We start from the raw sequence: 22,660 nt of genomic DNA on the forward strand, positions 1-22,660 counted from the left end.
CCCTACGATTTGTGGAGGTAAAATGGATGTCTTTAAACCTTCACAAATTAGTCCAGTTTTTACCTCCACAGTTCGAATGGTTAGGATGATCCTATAGATCTGATTTTTTGTGGACACCCTATCTATGTGAGGGCCTTAAAAATGAATGGTTTAGATCACCCAAATAATGTGGCCCCCACTGTATTTTAAGCTACTGTGTAGATAACTTATCTACACATATGTGTAGGAACCGTTCTCTCATATATATATATATGGGGAAAGTGATGGTGAGCGGTCGCTCATATAAGCTATATGCGCAGTCGCATAATAGCCATTGATTACAAACAATCATAGTCATTCACTCAAAAATCCATAGACAAAAGGGAAAAACCCATTCGAGCTTCTCTCTCATGTGCGATCGTCTCACCCAAAACCAGAGGGCATCTCCGACGATCGGAGAAATCTGCCGCCTCTCTCCGCACGGTGCCATCAACGTTCTCCCTCTCTTTCTCGACAGATGCTATCCCCGCACGGTGCCATCTCCTTAGACGCGCACAAAATCCGTCCTCCCCTTCCTTCTCGACGGTGAAATCCGCCATCTCCGCTCGGTGTGGGCTCCTCCAACGAAGCAGGCGTCGTTCTCCTCCCCAGGTAAGTTCTATATTTCAATTTTTTTCTTTTTTCCCTCTTCTAGGGGTTTCATTTAGGTTTTTTTTGTTTCTAGGTTTTTAACTGTTCCTTTTTTATTTTATTTTCTAGGGCAACAAAAACAGTGATGGATTTTTGAGATTTTGTGGTTATTTTCCCCCTCTCTCTGTAAGTCCTACACAAGCTCACTTTCTTGTTGTTTTCTGTCTTCTCTGTCTAGTGTTTTTGGGTTGTGGATTTTCTGTAAGTTCTCAGCTTGTGAGGTATGAGCAGGAGATTATCGTCTTCATTGTTTGGCTTGAAAATGGGTTATCTCTTACTCTCAATTTTGTGAAATTTTCTTTAGTTTACTGCGTAAATGGGTTTCTTTTCAAGTGGGTTTTTGTGGGGAGGGGCTGTTCTAGGGTTTCGTGGGTTAGGTGTGCTGAGAAAATCAAGCTCAGTGCGCTGCGGGAGTTTTATAAATGGGTGTTTTCTTTCTTATTTTATTCTGCTTTTATTTGAAGGATTTTTCTTATTAAATTTATAACTACATATTTTGATGAGATTTGATGGTGGTTGCAAATTTACTTCATCTACAGGACATTTTGTTCGGGGACATTCCAAACTTTAGGCAGATTCTAAGTGCATTTGAGTTGCTACCAGTCTTAGAGGATAGTGCATAAGTTGCTACCACTGTTAGAGGACAGTACATCTGTTAAGGTCTGTCAATTGAATTTTATCCAATTCCCAATTCTTTCAGACAACTGGTTCTGCTATGGATGGATGAATTGATGGCTTTATATTTTCTCTAGCAGGAGCTGAAAGGCTACTTTGCAAACAGGTCTTTGTTATCTGGTGGCGAAATCTGCCATCTCCGCAAAGGTGTGGTCTCCTCCAACGAACCAGGCATCGTTCTCCTCCGCAGGTAAGTTCTATATTTCATTTTTTTTCTTTTTTTCCCTCTTCTAGGGGTTTCATTTAGGTTTTTTTTGTTTCTAGGTTTTTTTTGTCTGGTTTTGCTGTTTTGTTTTTTTCTCTTGAGGACAACGTGAATGTCGTGATTTTAATTAATTTTACAGTTATTATTTTTTTTCTTAAATGATCTGAAATGGGCTGAAACTATGGCATCTCATCCTCGGTTTTTCACTGTTTTTTCCTTCAAGTAGCTGAAGTTTCAATCTCTGCCATTTATTTTTTTCCCTCTTCTAGGGGTTCCAGTTAGGTTTGTTTTTGTTTCTAGGTTTTTAACTGTTAAGGTTTTTCTGCTGTTCCTGTTGGTTATTTGGTGATTTGGATAGACAAAGCATTTCTATAGATTTGTGCTTATGTTTATGCTTTGTTTATTATTATGTAATTGACATTGATTTGGCTTACATGTTTTTTGTTTTATTTGATTGTCTTGAAGTGAAGGGATTGAAGAAGTGCACTCAAGTTAATGGATGATAGAGACTGTATAGATTTTGGTTTATCAATTGATGATATTGAAGCTAATAGACTGATTATGGTTGGCGATATGTTAGGAAATGATGAAAGTGAGGTGGGATATATATCTGTTGATGAGGAGGTAGACCGAAATGAGGAGGGAGACCCAAATGAGGAGGGCGGTGTAGAATTTGTTGATATTGATGATGGTGGTGAGAGGAATCTGGGTAAGAAACCCTTTTTGGATCAGATATTTGATAGTGAAAATGATGCATACGAGTTTTATAATATATATGGGTTGGCCACCGGTTTTGGAGTACGGAAATCATCAACTTATAAGTCGAAGATAACACAAAAAGTGATATTTAAGAGATTTGTTTGTGATAGAGCAGGGTTCAAAAGTAGTAAAGCTAAAAATGTGGTGGTTGATAGAGTTGTGAAGCCACGTCGGACTGTCAGGGAGGGTTGTAAAGCGAAAATGGATATCTCATTAATTGATGGGAAGTGGAAAGTTAAAGCTTTTGAAGATGTACATTGTCATGAGCTTACTTCTCCACTGAAACGACAAATGCATCATTCGCATAACAAATTTATCAAGACTCAGGTAGTTAAGAATTTGATGGACGACCTGAGTACAGCCTCAATCCATCCTGCTAATATTGCGAAGGCCATTAATGTTTCATATAAAGGATCAGGTAGTTCTATAACGACAAATCAAGTGGTTTGCCATTTGAGAAAACAGAGGGTGAATAATATGGGTCATGAAGGCGTTTTGGTAGCACAGAAATTCCAAGCGAAACAATCAGAGGACCCAAACTTTTTTTTCAAAATGGAGTTGGATATTAATGGTAACTTGCGATCAATGTTTTGGGCCGATTCATGAGCTAGAGATGCATATCTAACCTTTAGTGATGTCATTGTGTTTGATGTAACGTATAGGACGAACAGGTTTAGAATGCCTTTTGCACCATTTACTGGAGTAAATCACCACAGGCAGAGCACCTTATTTGGATGTGCGCTAATAGCAGACGAAACAGAAGAGACATTTACATGGCTATTTGAGCAGTGGTTGGACTGCATGTTCGGGAGAGCTCCTGGTTGTATCATCACAGATATGGATGGGGCGATGCGAAATGCTATCAGAACCGTCTTTCCAAATACGCGTCACAGATTTTGCTCTTGGCACATCAGTAAGCATTTACTTGAGCATGCTCCATTAATGCGAGATCCCACTAGTGAATTTCCCAAGGATTACAAGAAATGGTTTTACACGAGACAAAAGGAAGACTGTGAGGTAGCATGGGAAAATTTGATTCAGAAATATCATATTGAGGAAAACGGTTGGTTAGCAAAAATGTGGGATGTACGGACCCACTCGGTGCCAGCATATTTCAGGGACACATTCACTGCTGGCATGACATCCAGTGCGCGCAGTGAAAGCATCAATTCTTTCTTTGATGGATATGTAAATCAGAACACAAGCTTAAAAGAATTCGTAGAGCAATATGATAGGGCACTTATTGAACGCCGTAAAGCGGAGTCTCAAGAAGATTTCAAGTCTAAAACAACGAAGCCTGTACTTGTTTCAAGGAGCAAATTGGAAGAAGAAGCTAGTAAGTCTTATACGAAGACAATGTTTGACATATTTCAGGCAGAATTTAAGGATAGTATTGACTGTTATCATGAGAAGGTGGAAAAGAGTGGCAGTGTGGCAGTATACAAAGTTGGATTAAGTGTTGATGAGAAATGGAAATGGTGCAAAGTTGTGTACGATGAATCTGAAGGGGTAAAGGCAACATGTGAGTGCGCGATGTTCGAGACGAAAGGAATTTTATGCAAACACATACTCCGCATTATATCCAAGAAGCAATTGATGAGCATTCCCCAACAATATATGTTAAATAGATGGACAACTGGGGTTAGATATCGTGTGGATAGTGGAGTGTTTATGAGAGAGTTGGATAATAATGATATATCTCCACTTCACAGATGGTGCCTAATAACAAAGTTTCAAACACTTCTAGATAGGTTTAAAGATAATAACACTCTTTTCAAGAAGGTGAATGAAACCCTTGATGCTTGGTTGTTGGACTCTGAGAAGGAGATGAGAGACAAGGAAGTTGATTTGGCAAACAGTGGGAGCGAAGTAGTAACCAACTTTGTTAGCCAAGGAGTTGAGATTTCTATTCGCGACCCCCAACCTGTAAGAACCAAGGGCCGTCCAAAGGTTGCTACCCGGTTCAAATCCCCGATAGAAAAGTCCCAATCCCAACCAAAGCAGATACGAAGGTGTAAGAAATGTGGAGAAATTGGCCATTACATGACAACATGTGGACAAGAAAATAAAAAGAAACAGAAGGTTTGGATTTCTTATGTGAACCTCTTCAATTTCTTATTCTTACTAATTGTCTTTATGAATGTTGTAATTTTTTCATTTTTCTTGTTTCGAAATAGATGACTTTAAGGGATGAGCAAGAGGATGACGAACTTGAAGAGTCAATGCACGTGGATATTGCTTCATGATTTTGAAGATTCGCGTAGGTATGTGGTAGCTTGTTTCGGTAATAGAATAATTGTTTATTGCTTCAATAGCCTATGTATATGACATTTTGTTGATAAGGCAATGATAATTTGCAGGGAATTTTGTTGAGAAGTCAATGGTGAAGTTCACTTCCACATCGCATCTGTTTGACGAAGGTTTCTTTCTTTTAAGGTTTTGAACTTGAAATGTGACGAAGGTTTGTATTGCAATGTGGGTAATGGATGAGAACTTTATGTGGATCAAGATTGCCCCTCTGTCATGTGTAAAACTGATTATAACAATTTAGAAACTATTTTCTTTGTTCATGTTTTTCATACTCACTTGTGTTGGCAAAGCTAGTACAGATGTTTAGAATTGGGTTTTTAATGCTCTTTCCTTTCTTAAAATTTCCAGTCTTTTTTATAGCTCTAGCAAGATCGGAACAGTTCTCACTCTGAATGGAATGAAAATCAGTTAATTGCCTATTTTAATTGAGATGATTGAACCCACTTCAATTGTCAAAGCCAGCTTTGTGATTTAGAATGTGGTTTTTAATGCTCTTTCCTTTCTTCAAATTTCCAGGTTTTTTTATAGCTTTAGCATGATCAGATTGCTTTCATACTGCTTAGTGCTCAATATGAAGTACCAAAAGCAGCCCTTGAATTTTAACTGAAGTTCAAAGTCTTTGTGGGGTCATATACAGGGTATTATGGTCATCACCTGAACTAGAGTCTTTGGATTTCTTTTATTAGGGGATGTATAGATGTTTAGTTACATGCCTTTCTTCTTTCGGCAGCAGGAATGCCTATCTGGGAAGCAAAATATGGATGGGCTTTGAAAAATCAAATCCAAACAGGACCATTACCATCCTTTGTCTGTAACCAGTTTTGAATCCATTGTGCTGAAAGAGTGCCATGCCATAGTGTTGTCAATTTTTATGATTTGTTGATTTAGTATTTCTCTTGTATACGGGTTTATCTTTTTCCTCTTATTTTCAATTGGAGTTTTCTTTGTAGGTCATAACTACGTGAGCCTAGGATCTGGAAGCGTTAAAGCATTATTTCTATTCTACCAGAGCCAATTGAGCAGGGAAGGGATAAGGATTCCATACTGGTGTCATATATACGAACCAGTGAAAACCCAAGGACCTGCACTTCATTATTGCTTGGAAACTGGCAAAGAATTAATGTAGCTATCACATGTGCCAATGTTGGTGGCTATTTGTTATCCTGCTCTATCTCAAGTGTACCTTAGATTCCTTACATTGCTTGTTTATATACTCCCACTGGGAAAAAATTTCGATCAAAGATGGGATCTGATTCATCTTCTATTTTCCCTTATATATTTCTCTAGTTTATACTTTCCATTTTCCTCAGCTTGTTGAATGACAGCTGACATTTCTAGCAGTACTACTGGTTTCTATTGTCTTAGAGGCAAATATTCTTACGGCGTGAGTACTGAAGTTGCAGAGCCAAATACCGTCGCGAGCATGAGAAGCAGCAGTACAGTAACTGTAAAACAGTGTAGTACTGTTTTCTACACTCTAAACCCACTGATCTCCTTACATTCAGAGCAGTCACAAAACACACACTTGCTCAAATTCATCTCGTGTACCATGTTTGGATTACTTGTATTGACTTGATCAAGTATTCAAGTATAGTTCAAGTTCTATATACAAGACTCTTAAATTTATAATGATGTCCCTAAAATTTATCCTTTCTCTCTGAATTGTGGAAATAAAAAATTCATAGGGAAAATATTTTTCCTGTGATGCTGAATTTGGATTGCCGGGATCGAGAATTGGAATTGGTATCCTAATCTGATTCTTAATCCAATTAACTTGGAAATGGAATGGAAAAATATCAAAATATAAAATTTAGGCTATTGATTCTGGGACTATCATGTTTCGATATTTGCACTAACACACTTGTCTTTTATTATTTAAACAGATGTCATCCAAAATGTACCCAAAAGCCAATCAAAACACAAAGGACAAGTTGAGTTAGTGCAATTATTAAAACATTTTAGTGCCGGCATTAGTAGTCAAAATTTAATTTGAAAAACATTCAATAAGAATTCCTTTTGTACTAGGGCGAAATCAGAATACCACCTATTGGTAGTGGGAAACAGATACCAACATTTTTTCCCATTTACATCTTGTCATCATTAGATGCTGAAAACGAAATGAAATTTGGTTAGTGAGATTGCGAGAAAAATTGGGTGATAGACTTACTTTCTCTAATACTTAATATGTTCTAATATTTCATATAAAAAGATTCTATCGAGAAAATTAAATATAAGAGCACCAACTGTAATTCCCTTAATGCCATTCTCATCCCTTAATTCCATTCATTTCCTTTGAACAAAACCCGGATTAGGAATAGGGAACCAATTCCAGCTCTGATTCCATCAATTAGACGTGGCGAATGCGACCCGTGCCCGCGTTTTGTCTGATCTCATTACATCATAAGTCTGAAGTTCTGAACCAGTTCAAATGGGGGCAATGTTTTTGGGTTAAGGCCCACGCACAGAGCAGTCCCATTCTTGGACAATCCAGGTGATCCTTGTATGATCATTGAACATATATTCCATGTAAGAGAAGTCATCACACTCACTCGAACTTGCTGAGGTAGAGTACTTAATCCAAAATCTGAGACTTTAAGAACACCACTGGAATCTAGCAGCAGATTCTCTGGCTGTAACATGCAAACCACATAAGGAGCTATATATGTTGCAGCAGAAGAAAATAAGGATGATAGTATAAACTAGCAATTCATTTTCACCTAAACAACAGTACCCCAGATCACTTACTAACGGATAGATACAAAAAGAAACAAGATAAACAACCCCACACCTCCAACTAAACAACACTGCCCTAGATCATTAAGTAACAGAGACACAAAAATGATCAAGATAAACAACCCAACAACTGCAACTTTAATCCGTTGAAGTTGGTTCTCAAAAACTTGGAGGCGTTTGCCTCCATGCACCTTCAATTCATTTGCATGCACCTTCAATCCGTCGAAGCGTTTGCCTGATTGCACCTTCAATTCGTATAATAAATTTACCAATGTGCCCATGTCATTCTTCAATTCGGCTATTTCATTCTTCAATTCGGCTATATCATCCCTATTCGAACCAACTTCATTGTCATCCATATCTTCTTTGCACCAACGGAAATAATTGCACTTCTTTGTACTTCCTTCCTGCATGTTGTATAAGAGTTAGGAATTTGAAACTTCACATACTAGTAAAAATTAGAATTTTTCACTGCTTACTTACACAGAAGAAGGCACAAGCGTAAAACAGGCGGCCTCTATTGCCATTCTCATCCGTCTGCGTTATTTGGATAGAAGCTTTCTTCTCACATTTACAATTTCTTGTTGCAATTCTGATACCACGTCTGCTAGAACTACTATTGCGAGAGGATGCCATTAATTGAGTCTCTCTGAATCTGCATATAACCAATGGAAATATAATATGAACTACAAATAACATCAGACACAGACAAAGACACAGAAGAAAAAAATCACAAAATCCCACAAAAAAAATACTAAATCCCACAAATTCCTCATCGCCATTGAAGCTGCTCGTATGGCCAATATTTTTTGAAGGAAAAATTATTAAAAAAATCAAACCTTCCTTTTTCCTTAAACCAAAGTAGTAATCATAAGAATGACAAGAAAAGGATGAGATGGCATAGTTTCAGCCCATTTCAGATCATTTAAGAAAAATAATAATAACTGTAAAACTACTTAAAATCACCACATTCACATTGTCCTCAAAAGACAAAAAACAAAGAAACAAAACAGAAATTTGGACAGAAAATTCGACAGACCAATACCAAATCATCCAACAATTTTAAAAATATATACCAACCAAAAAAAAAGAAAAAAGAGAGAGATCAGAAATTGGTTATATATGATTACTCGATCGACCTTGTATTCCCCATGAAGAAACTTCTCTTCCTTGCCATGGCCTAGTAACTTCCTCCAAGTCAAGGATATAAATAAAGAACCATTGCAAGAAGAGGTCCATAGAGGAGAAACTACCCAATAGAAAATGAAAAGAGTACATCTAGTCAAACATGAAAGAAAACATACCTGGGCCTATGCACGTGAGACCCATATCAAGTACCCCCCTTAACAGACTCGAAGACTACAAGACTCGGCCCAGCCCATAACTGGGCCTATGCACGTGAGACCCATATCAAGTACCCATCTGAATCACACTGAAACTCAAACCCAATATCAAATCCAAAAAATGCTAAACATCCATGAACCAATTCAGAATTCGAATCCAAGGTCCTTCAGTGATACGAATGTGAGGATCAAAAAATCTTGATGCTAAAATATCCTTTACTTTCAAACAATAAAATTGCAAGATTATTAGAGACAAAGCATAATTACAACAAAGGCAAATCTAAGAAATATCAGTAATGCAAAAGATGGGAGTTGAAAATGCTCGATATATAAGCATCTTTATGATAAAAAGGTAAATTACAGAACATAAAAATAAATAAAATCTGATGGCAGTATGGCACTAACCCAGATAAGAGGTCAAGTGTTTCAATACAAATATCTTTATCATAAAAGGTAAATTACAGAACATTAAAATAAATAAATCTGATGGAACTAATCCAGATAAGAAGTCAAGTGTTTCCATACAAATAAATTGATGTCAATGTAGATGAAGACAACATTAACAGAAAGTAGTGCTAATGCATTAAAATCCCTTCTTCTAAATACTCCTTTTTTATTCATCCACATTCCAAAAACACAAGACAGAAAACACAGAACTATAAAACCCATTCATCCACATCCCACTGAGCTTGATTTTCTCAGCACACCTAACCCACGAAACCCTAGAACAGCCCCTCCCCACAAAAACCCACTTGAAAAGAAACCCATTCATCCACATCCCACTGAGCTTGATTTTCTCAGCACACCTAACCCACGAAACCCTAGAACAGCCCCTCCCCACAAAAACCCACTTGAAAAGAAACCCATTTACGCAGTAAACTAAAGAAAATTTCACAAAATTGAGAGTAAGAGATAACCCATTTTCAAGCCAAACAATGAAGACGATAATCTCCTGCTCATACCTCACAAGCTGAGAACTTACAGAAAATCCACAACCCAAAAACACTAGACAGAGAAAACAGAAAACAACAAGAAAGTGAGCTTGTGTAGAACTTACAGAGAGAGGGGGAAAATAACCACAAAATCTTAAAAATCCATCACTGTTTTTGTTGCCCTAGAAAAAAAAAAAAAGGAACAGTTAAAAACCTAGAAACAAAAAAAACCTAAATGAAACCCCTAGAAGAGGGAAAAAAGAAAAAAAATGAAATATAGAACTTACCTGGGGAGGAGAACGACGCCTGCTTCGTTGGAGGAGCCCACACCGAGCGGAGATGGCAGATTTCACCGCCGAGAAGGAAGGGGAGGACGGATTTTGCGCGCGTCTAAGGAGATGGCACCGTGCGGGGATATCATCTGTCGAGAAAGAGAGGGAGAACGTCGATGGCACCGTGCGGAGAGAGGCGACAGATTTCTCCGATCATCGGAGATGCCCTCTGGTTTTGGGTGAGACGATCGCACATGAGAGAGAAGCTCGAATGGGTTTTTCCCTTTTGTCTATGGATTTTTGAGTGAATGACTATGATCGTTTGTAATCAACGGCTATTATGCGACTGCGCATATAGCTTATATGAGCGACCGCTCACCATCACTTTCCCCTATATATATATTTATTTATATATATATATATATATATATATATATATATATATATACTAGTAAAAAACCCCGTGCGATGCACGGGCCGGCAAAGAACTGTACGAAACACGTCATAGGTTGATCCAAACCGTCCATGTGATGGAACACAACATAAATAGGTTGTGCCCCAAAAATCATTTCCATAGGCTGATCCTAGCCGTCCAATCTATAGAGGTTTCCATAATTCCCCTTAAATCGGATGGTTAAGATCACCCTATAGATTTTTTATTAAAAAACCATAAAAGAGGGGGATAAGATTGAAATTATGTGGCTTTAATGGGTGCGTGCGATGCACGGGCCGACAAAGAACTGTACGGACCATGTCATAGGTTGATCCAAACCGTCCATGTGATGGAACACAACATAAATAGGTTGTGCCACAAAAATCATTTCCGTAGGCTGATCCTAGCCCTCCAATCTATAGATGTTTCCATAATTCCTCTTAAATAGGATGGTTAAGATCACCCTATAGATTTTTTATTAAAAAACCATAAAGGAGGGGGGTAAGATTGAAATTATATGGCTTTAATGGGTGCCTTTGTTAAAAGCATAAAGGAGAGGGTAGGATTGAAAATATGTGAGTTGAATGGGTGCATTTGGTAAAAAAAGTCAAAAAAGTGATGTGTAATTCTCATAGAATTTTCAAAAAAATCAAAAAATTCTCTTCTTTTCCATCCAGCTTATTATAGTATATATATATATATATATATATATATATATATATATATATATAGAGAGAGAGAGAGAGAGAGAGAGAGAGAGAGAGAACATTTCCTACACACTTGTGTAGGTAAGTTACCTACACACTACCTTAAAATACAGTGGGGGCCCACATTGTTTGGGTGATCCAAACAATTCATTTGAATGGTCCTCACATAGATAGGGTGTCCACAAAAAATCAGATCCATAGGATCATCCCAACCCTACGATTTGTGGAGGTAAAATGGACGTGTATAAACCTTCACAAATTAGTCCATTTTTTGCCTCCATAGTTTGAATGGTTAGGATGATCCTATGGATCTGATTTTTTGTGGACACCCTATCTATGTGAGGACCATTCAAATGAATGGTTTGGATCACCCAAACAATGTGGGCCCCCACTGTATTTTAAGGTAGTGTGTAGGTAACTTACCTACACAAGTGTGTCGGAAATGTTCTCTCATATATATATATATATATATATATATATATATGGGGATCGCAGTGGGATGGAAGGAAGGATAAATCGGGAGAAAGAAAGTAGGGTTAGTTTCCTCTTTTGTTTGGAGTCTTTGAAGTTTGAAACTGTAGGTTTTAGAAGGTTCTAGCGATTGACATTCTTTTCTGAATAAACTTCCAATTAGATACGATTTACTCTTGCTACGTAGAGCTGAAGATAAATTAGTAAAACATGTGATGAGCTATGTAAAAGAGTCCAACATAAAGAGGAGCCTTTGAGGAAATTGCTATTTTTTTCAGTAGAGGTTTCCAAGAATAGAAACAGAATCAGCTGGATATTTTATAGCTATTTTAGAGGAAAATTCAATAAAGAAAAAAGGGGAGTAGAAGGGGGTATCTGATGGAGCTGATTTGGGTCCTAGTAACATTAAGGTAGGCCCCCACCCATTTTCTGAAAATGAAGTGTACGGACCACACCATAGGATGATTCAACCGTCCATTTGATGGGCCCCAACATTAATAGGTTATGCCCCAAAAATCATTACCATAGGATGATCACAACCCTCCGAGCTATAGAGGGTTCCATAATATATGGTTTCTCTTTAGATTGGAGGGCTAGGATCATCCTATGAAAATAATTTTTTCTGAACCGACTAATATTTCTTTGGAAAAATGAAAGGTATAATGTCCTTATTAAAAGACATTTATTGGGCTCCATGCATTTTAAAATAGAATAGGTATCGCGATAGTGAACCATGCATTTTCATGGCTCGCTGCCTTTGACTGAATGTTTAAGACCGTTAGATTATTTGTTAAGGCTATGAAATCTATAGATGAACGGTCGGATGAAACCCCGGCACTTTCTCCGTTGATTCTCATAAAGTTGAGTTGAGCTAAAAGGTAGCCAGCCCAGCACAACATATTAATTAGGAAATGGCTAAAAATGAATAAATAATTAATTAACAGAAATTCTCTTAATCAACTATTTGAATAGAACATGATAACATAGATGGATTTCCTACTAATTGAATAAACTTCCAATTACATACGATTTACTCTACCACGTAGAGCTGAGGATAAATTAGTAAAACATGTGAGGATTTATGTAAAAGAGTCCAAAATAAAGAGGAGCCTTTGATGAAATTGCTATTTTTTATATGATTTTAGAGGAAAAATCGTTAAAGATAAATAGGGAGTAGAAGGGGTGCCACGTGGCGCAACCACGTTTTCCAGGATTCTGTTTTACTATTATACTAGTTGCAGACCTGTGCGATGCACGGGGCAAGGAAAAAATATGCTTTTAAATTGTTTAAAAATAAACAGTATGTCATAATTAAGAGGAAAATAAGGATTCAAATTGTTCAAGAAAGAAAAAAAAATCCTTAAATCAAAACAACCGAACACACAATGGATTATAAAATATCAAATAATCCCAATCCCAATTTTTGAAAACACTGAAATAACATACAAAACCCATGACATTAACATATAAAGATATAAACATCATGCAGAACCAATAATAGAAAATTCAGTTTTTTAAAGTTTTAATGCTTTGATGATTCCAAAATCCAGGGAAACTCCAAACAAACACGTCTCTAGATTGTGTTCAAGGTACTTCTCTAATCTATTAGTTGAAAATTCTATATTTTTTCAAAAGTATTTTTCCAATTTTAAATTTACTTCCCTTTCTTTTGATGTTATATTCTTTTTGTCAAGTGAGAAGGGATTTACTCTCATGGATATAAGCGCATGGGACACGGCTCACAATGTCCAAGCCCCATTACCTTCTGAGACCATGTTTAAGTGAATTGGGTTTGCATCAAGACTCACCTTTCCCATGTCCAATATCTGCTACCTGGACTCACCTAATGGACAACTAATAGTAAAATTAAAAGATTGCAGTTTATTTCTTTAGATAGGAAATACAAGTTTAAGATCTACACATCCTGTTCCAACTAAGCCATCCAGATCTAAATCAAGAGAGGGCTGTGATTGATAACATTGACAACTGTATGTAAAAAAAAAATCCATTGGAAACCTTATATAAGTTACAAAGTAATTTGTAATAAATGGAGAGTCAAAAAAAGAGAGTAATGCCCAACCATGGAGTGCGATGGGGAAACTATAAAGAGTAAGCTACGCAAAAGGAACGAAGGAGGTTTAGAGAAGAAAGAATACATAAATCAACATCTCTCTAACCTCGTCTAATGTGAGGGGTTAATCAGCCATCAACACATCAAACATACATGTAACTAAGTTGTACATGATACAAACTAGAAAAGATCCAAGTGTGGTGGCAGAGACAGTGGGGTAGAAACTGTTGTGGTAAAAAACAGTCAATGTGATGTGGCAGTTCATGAGAAGCGAACCTGGCTGGGATATGATCAGATATTGGAGTTGATGTTGATCCGATCGTCTGATAGAGAGGGTTCTGTGCTCAGATGAGTCCTGCACAAGGTAGCACCCGGTCAGAAGGCCAACCCGGGGTATAGTCCCTAGGCGGGCCCTTCGACACTCAACTCAGTAATGGGCTCCAATAAAGAAACCAAAGATGTGAATAGTGATTTCTTGGGTTCTCCACCTTTACCTTTGAGCCTTGGACGGCTATTTATAGTCGGTAGTTATAACTGATTTACCTTTTTACCCTTTGGATAGGTGTTGCCCTGTGGTTGGGCTGAGAGTCAATGTTTCCTTTATTTTCTAGGATTGGCTTCTTAATTATTCCCTGATAGCGGGGGTAATTAGGGTATACCACCATGTCACTTCCTGGTTGGATGATCAATTCTGGGCCCCATCAGATGCCTCCTAGTTCCTTAGGCCGTATTTATGGCCTGGGGAAGTTTGAGTACCGGATTCTTCGTTGTTTTCCGTCCCTGTTCGTCATTTAGACCATCTATGGCCGATCCAGGAGTCTAATTTTTCAAGGTGAGCTTCATATTAGGGACGGCTTTGTTGTTCCTTAATTCCACATTTTTAGCCATGTATCGTGTACTACTTGGAGCTTTGGGCGTACCTCCCAATTTTTGGGGCCTCAAAATTAGGCGGTGGTGTTATATTGCCGATCCCCAACTCCCACCTTTTTAGGCGTTATGGGATTGCTTAATAGCTGGAGCCGATCCCCCCAATTGCCACCTCTTTAGGCGTTTTTGAGATGCACAATAGCTTGAGCCGATCCCCCAACTTCCAGCTCTTTTAGGCACACAAGCCATGCAATATTAGGATTTGTTTTAGGAAATTTGACATAAGGGGGACAAATAAAAGGCATAATATCAGAGGGGTCAAGTGTTTGTTGACAATGACCGAAGGGGGTCAAAATTTGGTTTTGAAAATTTCGGATGACGAGAATGCCCCTCTGGCAGAAACCGAGTGAAATGACGTAGAGAAATAAAAAAAGCTTTTAAGTTTTCCCTCTTCTCTCCTCTCGTCGGCGATCTCGACCATCTGTTTTTCGTCCTCTCCTCCGGCGATCTCTACGGCAATCACTCCGGCGATCTCGACGGCGATCTCGACCAAGGGGAAGCACGTATCAAACCTCGCATTTGAAGGAAACCCTACCTGGTACGTCGTTTTCTTCCCTTACTTTATTCAATCTCATTTTTATTTACTTTTTAAAAGGAAAATGAGGTTGAGAGAGATGCAAAAGGGGGGGGGGAATCATGCAATATGTTTTTAATTTTTTTCAGTTCATATACATGTCAGTTACTGCATTTCCTCCTACAGAGTAAAATAGTTGTAAATGCTTGTAAATGTTGTTTATTGCTGCTAGGGTTTTATGTTTGACATTAATTTCTGAAATGGAGAAACGTTCTGCTGTTTATTTATTCTAGGGTTTTATTATGTACATTAATTTGTGAAATGGAGAGATGGGATTTCATTTCATATATGCGTATCCACCTACAGAGTAAAATAGAGTTGCATGCTACGGTATTTGTTGATGCTAGGGTTTAATTTTTGACGTTAATTTGTGGAATGGAGAAATGAGATTTCGTTTCAAGTACATATGTTAATGCTAGGCTTTTAATTTTACAATTTGTGGAGTGGAGAAATGTGATTTCAAAAACACCTTCTTGAAAACCATGTAGAGCTCCCCTATATTGGCCTTGAAAACCCTCTTTTGGTACTAGTAACCCTACCTAGGTAGCTGGAAACCCTTTTCTGTGAACTTGGGGACCATGTTGGGCAGTTGATGGCCCCTCTATGGCGACTTCTTCTAGGATTTGATGGACCCTCCAAGGGTACTTCTCCTACCCCATTTGAGGGCCCATAATCCCTTCTCTAATACCATGCATAGCTCCCCTCTATTGCCCTTGAGAAGCCCCCCTTAGGTACTAATAACCCCTTTTTTGTAGCTGAAAACCCATGACTTTCAACTTCAGGACTTTCTTCTGGATTTGATGGACCTCCAAGGGTACTTCTTCTACCCCATTTGAGTGCCCATAATCCCTTCTCTAATACCATGCATAGCTCCCCTCGGTTGCCCTTGAGAAGCCCCCCTTAGGTACTAATAACCCCTTCTTTGTAGCTGAAAACCCATGCCTTTGAAGTTGAGCACCATCTTTGGATTTGCTGCACCCTCCAAGGGTACTTCTCCTACCCCATTTGAGGGCCCATAATCCCTTCTCTAATACCATCCATAGGTCCCCTCTATTGGCCTTGAGAAGCCCCCCTTAGGTACTAGTAACCCCTTTTTTGTAGCTGAAAACCCATGACTTTGAACTTCAGGACCATCTTCTGGATTTGATGGACCCTCCAAGGGTACTTCTTCTACCCCATTTGAGGGCCCATAATCCCTTCTCTAATACCATCCATAGGTCCCCTCTGTTGCCCTTGAGAAGCCCCCCTTACGTACTCATAACCCCTTTTTTGTAGCTGAAAACACATGCCTTTGAACTTCAGGACCTCCTTCTGGATTTAATGGACCCTTCAATGGTACTTCTCCTACCCCATTTGAGGGCCCATAATTCCTTCTCTAATACCATGCATAGCTCCCCTCTATTGCCTTTGAGAAGCCCCCCTTACGTACTAATAACCCCTTTTTTCTAGCTGAAAACCCATGCCATTGAACTTCAGGATCTTCTTCTGCATTTGATGGACCCTCCAAGGGTGCTTCTCCTACCCCATTTGAGGGCCCATAATCCCTTCTCTAATACCATCCATAAGTCCCCTCTATTGGCCTTGAGAAGCCCCCCTTAGGTACTAGTAACCCCTTTTTTGTAGCTGAAAACCCATGCCTTTGAAGTTGAGCACCATCTTTGGATTTGCTGCACCCTCCAAGGGTACTTCTCCTACCCCATTTGAGGGCCCATAATCCCTTCTCTAATACCATCAGTAGGTCCCCTCTGTTGCCCTTGAGAAGCCCCCCTTACGTACTAATAACCCCTTTTTTCTAGCTGAAAACCCATGCCATTGAACTTCAGGATCTTCTTCTGCATTTGATGGACCCTCCAAGGGTGCTTCTCCTACCCCATTTGAGGGCCCATAATCCCTTCTCTAATACCATCCATAGGTCCCCTCTATTGGCCTTGAGAAGCCCCCCTTAGGTACTAGTAACACCTTTTTTGTAGCTGAAAACCCATGACTTTGAACATCAGGACCATCTTCTGGATTTGATGGACCCTCCAAGGGTACTTCTTCTACCCCATTTGAGGGCCCATAATCCCTTCTCTAATACCATCCATAGGTCCCCTCTGTTGCCCTTGAGAATCCCCCCTTACGTACTCATAACACCTTTTTTGTAGCTGAAAACACATGCCTTTGAACTTCAGGACCATCTTCTGGATTTGATGGACCCTCCAAGGGTACTTCTTCTATGCCATTTGAGGGCCCATAATCCCTTCTCTAATACCATCCATAGGTCCCCTCTGTTGCCCTTGAGAAGCCCCCCTTACATACTAATAACCCCTTTTTTGTAGCTGAAAACACATGCCTTTGAACTTCAGGACCTTCTTCTGGATTTGATGGACCCTCCAAGGGTACTTCTCCTACCCCATTTGAGGGCCATAATCCCTTCTCTAATACCATGCATAGCTCCCCTCTATTGCCCTTGAGAAGCCCCCCTTACGTACTAATAACCCCTTTTTTCTAGCTGAAAACCCATGCCTTTGAACTTGAGGACCTTCTTCTGGATTTGATGGACCCTCCAAGGGTACTTTTCCTACCCCATTTGAGGGCCCATAATCCCTTCTCTAATACCATGCATAGCTCCCCTCTGTTGCCCTTTAGAAGCCTCCCTTAGGTACTAATAACCCCTTTTTATAGCTGAAAACCCATGCCTTTGAACTTGAGGACCTTCTTCTGGATTTGATGGACCCTCCGAGGGTACTTCTTCTACCCCATTTGAGGGCCCATAATCCCTTCTCTAATACCATGCATAGCTCCCCACTGTTGTCCTTGAGAAGCGTCCCTTAGGTACTAATAACCCCTTTTTTGTAGCTGAAAACCCATGCTTTTGAACTTGAGGACCTTCTTCTGGATTTGATGGACCCTCCGAGGGTACTTCTCCTACCCCATTTGAGGGCCCATAATCCCTTCTCTAATACCATGCATACCTCCCCTCTGTTGCCCTTGAGAAGCCTCCCTTAGGTACTAATAACCCCTTTTTGTAGCTGAAAACCCATGCCTTTGAACTTGAGGACTTTCTTCTGGATTTAATGGACCCTCCGAGGGTGCTTCTTCTACCCCATTTGAGGGCCCATAATCCCTTCTCTAATACCATCCATAGGTCCCCTCTGTTGCCTTTGATAAGCCCCCCTTACGTACTCATAACCCCTTTTTTGTAGCTGAAAACACATGCCTTTGAACTTTAGGACCTTCTTCTGGATTTGATGGACCCTCCAAGGGTACTTCTCCTACCCCATCTGAGGGCCCATAATCCCTTCTCTAATACCATGCATAGCTCCCCTCTATTGCGCTTGAGAAGCCCCCCTTACGTACTAATAACCCCTTTTTTCTAGCTGAAAACCCATGCCTTTGAACTTCAGGATCTTCTTCTGCATTTGATGGACCCTCCAAGGGTGCTTCTCCTACCCCAATTGCGGGCCCATAATCCCTTCTCTATACCATCCATAGGTCCCCTCTATTGGCCTTGAGAAGCCCCCCTTAGGTACTAGTAACCCCTTTTTTGTAGCTGAAAACCCATGGCTTTGAACTTCAGGACCATCTTCTGGATTTGATGGACCCTCCAAGGGTACTTCTTCTACCCCATTTGAGGGCCCATAATCCCTTCTCTAATACCATCCATAGGTCCTCTCTGTTGCCCTTGAGAAGCCCCCCTTACGTACTAATAACCCCTTTTTTGTAGCTGAAAACACATGCCTTTGAACTTCAGGACCTTCTTCTGGATTTGATGGACCCTCCAAGGGTACTTCTCCTACCCCATTTGAGGGCCCATAATCCCTTCTCTAATACCATGCATAGCTCCCCTCTATTGCCCTTGAGAAGCCCCCCTTACGTACTAATAACCCCTTTTTTCTAGCTGAAAACCCATGCCTTTGAACTTGAGGACCTTCTTCTGGATTTGATGGACCCTCCGAGGGTACTTCTCCTACCCCATTTGAGGGCCCATAATCCCTTCTCTAATACCATGCATAGCTCCCCTCTGTTGCCCTTGAGAAGCCTCCCTTAGGTACTAATAACCCCTTTTTGTAGCTGAAAACCCATGCCTTTGAACTTGAGGACCTTCTTCTGGATTTGATGGACCCTCCGAGGCTACTTTTTCTACCCCATTTGAGGGCCCATAATCCCTTCTCTAATACCATGCATAGCTCCCCACTGTTGCCCTTGAGAAGCCTCCCTTAGGTACTAATAACCCCTTTTTTGTAGCTGAAAACCCATGCCTTTGAACTTGAGGACCTTCTTCTGGATTTGATTGACCCTCCGAGGGTACTTCTCCTACCCCATTTGAGGGCCCATAATCCCTTCTCTAATACTATGCATAGTTCCCCTCTGTTGCCCTTGAGAAGCCTCCCTTAGGTACTAATAACCCCTTTTTGTAGCTGAAAACCCATGCCTTTGAACTTGAGGACCTTCTTCTGAATTTGATGGACCCTCCGAGGGTACTTCTTCTACCACATTTGAGGGCCTATAATCCCTTCTCTAATACCATCCATAGGTCCCCTCTGTTGCCCTTGAGAAGCCCCCCTTACGTACTCATAACCCCTTTTTTGTAGCTGAAAACACATGCTTTTGAACTTCAGGACCTTCTTCTGGATTTGATGGACCCTCCAAGGGTACTTCTCCTACCCCATTTGAGGGTCCATAATCCCTTCTCTAATACCATGCATAGCTCCCCTTTATTGCCCTTGAGAAGCCCCCCTTACGTACTAATAACCCCTTTTTTCTAGCTGAAAACCCATGCCTTTGAACTTCAGGATCTTCTTCTGCATTTGATGGACCCTCCAAGGGTGCTTCTCCTACCCCATTTGAGGGCCCATAATCCCTTCTCTAATACCATCCATAGGTCCCCTCTATTGGCCTTGAGAAGCCCCCCTTAGGTACTAGTAACCCCTTTTTTGTAGCTGAAAACCCATGACTTTGAACTTCAGGACCATCTTCTGGATTTGATGGACCCTCCAAGGGTACTTCTTCTACCCCATTTGTGGGCCCATAATCCCTTCTCTAATACCATCCATAGGTCCCCTTTGTTGCCCTTGAGAAGCCCCCCTTACGTATTAATAACCCCTTTTTTGTAGCTGAAAACACATGCCTTTGAACTTCAGGACCTTCTTCTGGATTTGATGGACCCTCCAAGGGTACTTCTCCTACCCCATTTGAGGGCCCATAATCCCTTCTCTAATACCATGCATAGCTCCCCTCTATTGCCCTTGAAAAGCCCCCCTTACGTACTAGTAACCCCTTTTTTCTAGCTGAAAACCCATGCCTTTGAACTTGAGGACCTTCTTCTGGATTTGATGGACCCTCCGAGGGTACTTCTCCTACCCCATTTGAGGGCTCATAATCCCTTCTCTAATACCATGCATAGCTCCCCTCTGTTGCCCTTGAGAAGCCTCCCTTAGGTACTAATAACCCCTTTTTGTAGCTGAAAACCCATGCCTTTGAACTTGAGGACCTTCTTCTGGATTTAATGGACCCTCCGAGGGTGCTTCTTCTACCCCATTTGAGGGCCCATAATCCCTTCTCTAATACCATCCATAGGTCCCCTCTGTTGCCTTTGATAAGCCCCCCTTACGTACTCATAACCCCTTTTTTGTAGCTGAAAACACATGCCTTTGAACTTTAGGACCTTCTTCTGGATTTGATGAACCCTCCAAGGGTACTTCTCCTACCCCATCTGAGGGCCCATAATCCCTTCTCTAATACCATGCATAGCTCCCCTCTATTGCGCTTGAGAAGCCCCCTTACGTACTAATAACCCCTTTTTTCTAGCTGAAAACCCATGCCTTTGAACTTCAGGATCTTCTTCTGCATTTGATGGACCCTCCAAGGGTGCTTCTCCTACCCCATTTGCGGGCCCATAATCCCTTCTCTAATACCATCCATAGGTCCCCTCTATTGGCCTTGAGAAGCCCCCTTTAGGTACTAGTAACCCCTTTTTTCTAGCTGAAAACCCATGGCTTTGAACTTCAGGACCATCTTCTGGATTTGATGGACCCTCCAAGGGTACTTCTTCTACTCCATTTGAGGGCCCATAATCCCTTCTCTAATACCATCCATAGGTCCTCTCTGTTGCCCTTGAGAAGCCCCCCTTACGTACTAATAACCCCTTTTTTGTAGCTGAAAACACATGCCTTTGAACTTCAGGACCTTCTTCTGGATTTGATGGACCCTCCAAGGGTACTTCTCCTACCCCATTTGAGGGCCCATAATCCCTTCTCTAATACCATGCATAGCTCCCCTCTATTGCCCTTGAGAAGCCCCCCTTACGTACTAATAACCCCTTTTTTCTAGCTGAAAACCCATGCCTTTGAACTTGAGGACCTTCTTCTGGATTTGATGGACCCTCCGAGGGTACTTCTCCTACCCCATTTGAGGGCCCATAATCCCTTCTCTAATACCATGCATAGCTCCCCTCTGTTGCCCTTGAGAAGCCTCCCTTAGGTACTAATAACCCCTTTTTGTAGCTGAAAACCCATGCCTTTGAACTTGAGGACCTTCTTCTGGATTTGATGGACCCTCCGAGGGTACTTTTTCTACCCCATTTGAGGGCCCATAATCCCTTCTCTAATACCATGCATAGCTCCCCACTGTTGCCCTTGAGAAGCCTCCCTTAGGTACTAATAACCCCTTTTTTGTAGCTGAAAACCCATGCCTTTGAACTTGAGGACCTTCTTCCGGATTTGATTGACCCTCCGAGGGTACTTCTCCTACCCCATTTGAGGGCCCATAATCCCTTCTCTAATACTATGCATAGTTCCCCTCTGTTGCCCTTGAGAAGCCTCCCTTAGGTACTAATAACCCCTTTTTGTAGCTGAAAACCTATGCCTTTGAACTTGAGGACCTTCTTCTGGATTTGATGGACCCTCCGAGGGTACTTCTTCTACCACATTTGAGGGCCTATAATCCCTTCTCTAATACCATCCATAGGTCCCCTCTGTTGCCCTTGAGAAGCCCCCCTTACGTACTCATAACCCCTTTTTTGTAGCTGAAAACACATGCTTTTGAACTTCAGGACCTTCTTCTGGATTTGATGGACCCTCCAAGGGTACTTCTCCTACCCCATTTGAGGGCCCATAATCCCTTCTCTAATACCATGCATAGCTCCCCTTTATTGCCCTTGAGAAGCCCCCCTTACGTACTAATAACCCCTTTTTTCTAGCTGAAAACCAATGCCTTTGAACTTCAGGATCTTCTTCTGCATTTGATAGACCCTCCAAGGGTGCTTCTCCTACCCCATTTGAGGGCCCATAATCCCTTCTCTAATACCATCCATAGGTCCCCTCTATTGGCCTTGAGAAGCCCCCCTTAGGTACTAGTAACCCCTTTTTTGTAGCTGAAAACCCATGACTTTGAACTTCAGGACCATCTTCTGGATTTGATGGACCCTCCAAGGGTACTTCTTCTACCCCATTTGTGGGCCCATAATCCCTTCTCTAATACCATCCATAGGTCCCCTCTGTTGCCCTTGAGAAGCCCCCCTTACGTACTAATAACCCCTTTTTTGTAGCTGAAAACACATGCCTTTGAACTTCAGGACCTTCTTCTGGATTTGATGGAC

At 40.7% G+C, this 22,660-nt stretch overlaps 1 protein-coding gene and 1 pseudogene across 1 annotated transcript; both read left to right on the plus strand.

Moving 5' to 3' along the window:
• Nucleotides 1-2,044: 2,044 nt before the first annotated feature.
• LOC143885912 (protein FAR1-RELATED SEQUENCE 5-like) lies at nucleotides 2,045-2,914 on the plus strand. The gene has a single exon (XM_077389949.1). The coding sequence runs from the start codon at nucleotides 2,045-2,047 to the stop codon at nucleotides 2,912-2,914; it is 870 nt and encodes a 289-aa protein (XP_077246064.1).
• Nucleotides 2,915-2,986: 72 nt separating this feature from the next.
• Nucleotides 2,987-4,031, plus strand: LOC143885913 (protein FAR1-RELATED SEQUENCE 5 pseudogene; annotated as a pseudogene).
• The last annotated feature ends 18,629 nt before the right edge of the window (nucleotides 4,032-22,660 follow it).

Source organism: Tasmannia lanceolata, unplaced genomic scaffold (assembly GCF_043159265.1).
Source record: "Tasmannia lanceolata isolate RefF3 unplaced genomic scaffold, GAP_Taslan_0.1 ptg000011l, whole genome shotgun sequence".
Taxonomy (NCBI): Eukaryota; Viridiplantae; Streptophyta; class Magnoliopsida; order Canellales; family Winteraceae; genus Tasmannia; species Tasmannia lanceolata.

Coding starts and splice junctions, on each gene's coding strand:
- LOC143885912 (XM_077389949.1), top strand. CDS start 2,045: ATGGATGATAGAGACTGTATAGATTTTGGTTTATCAATTGATGATATT.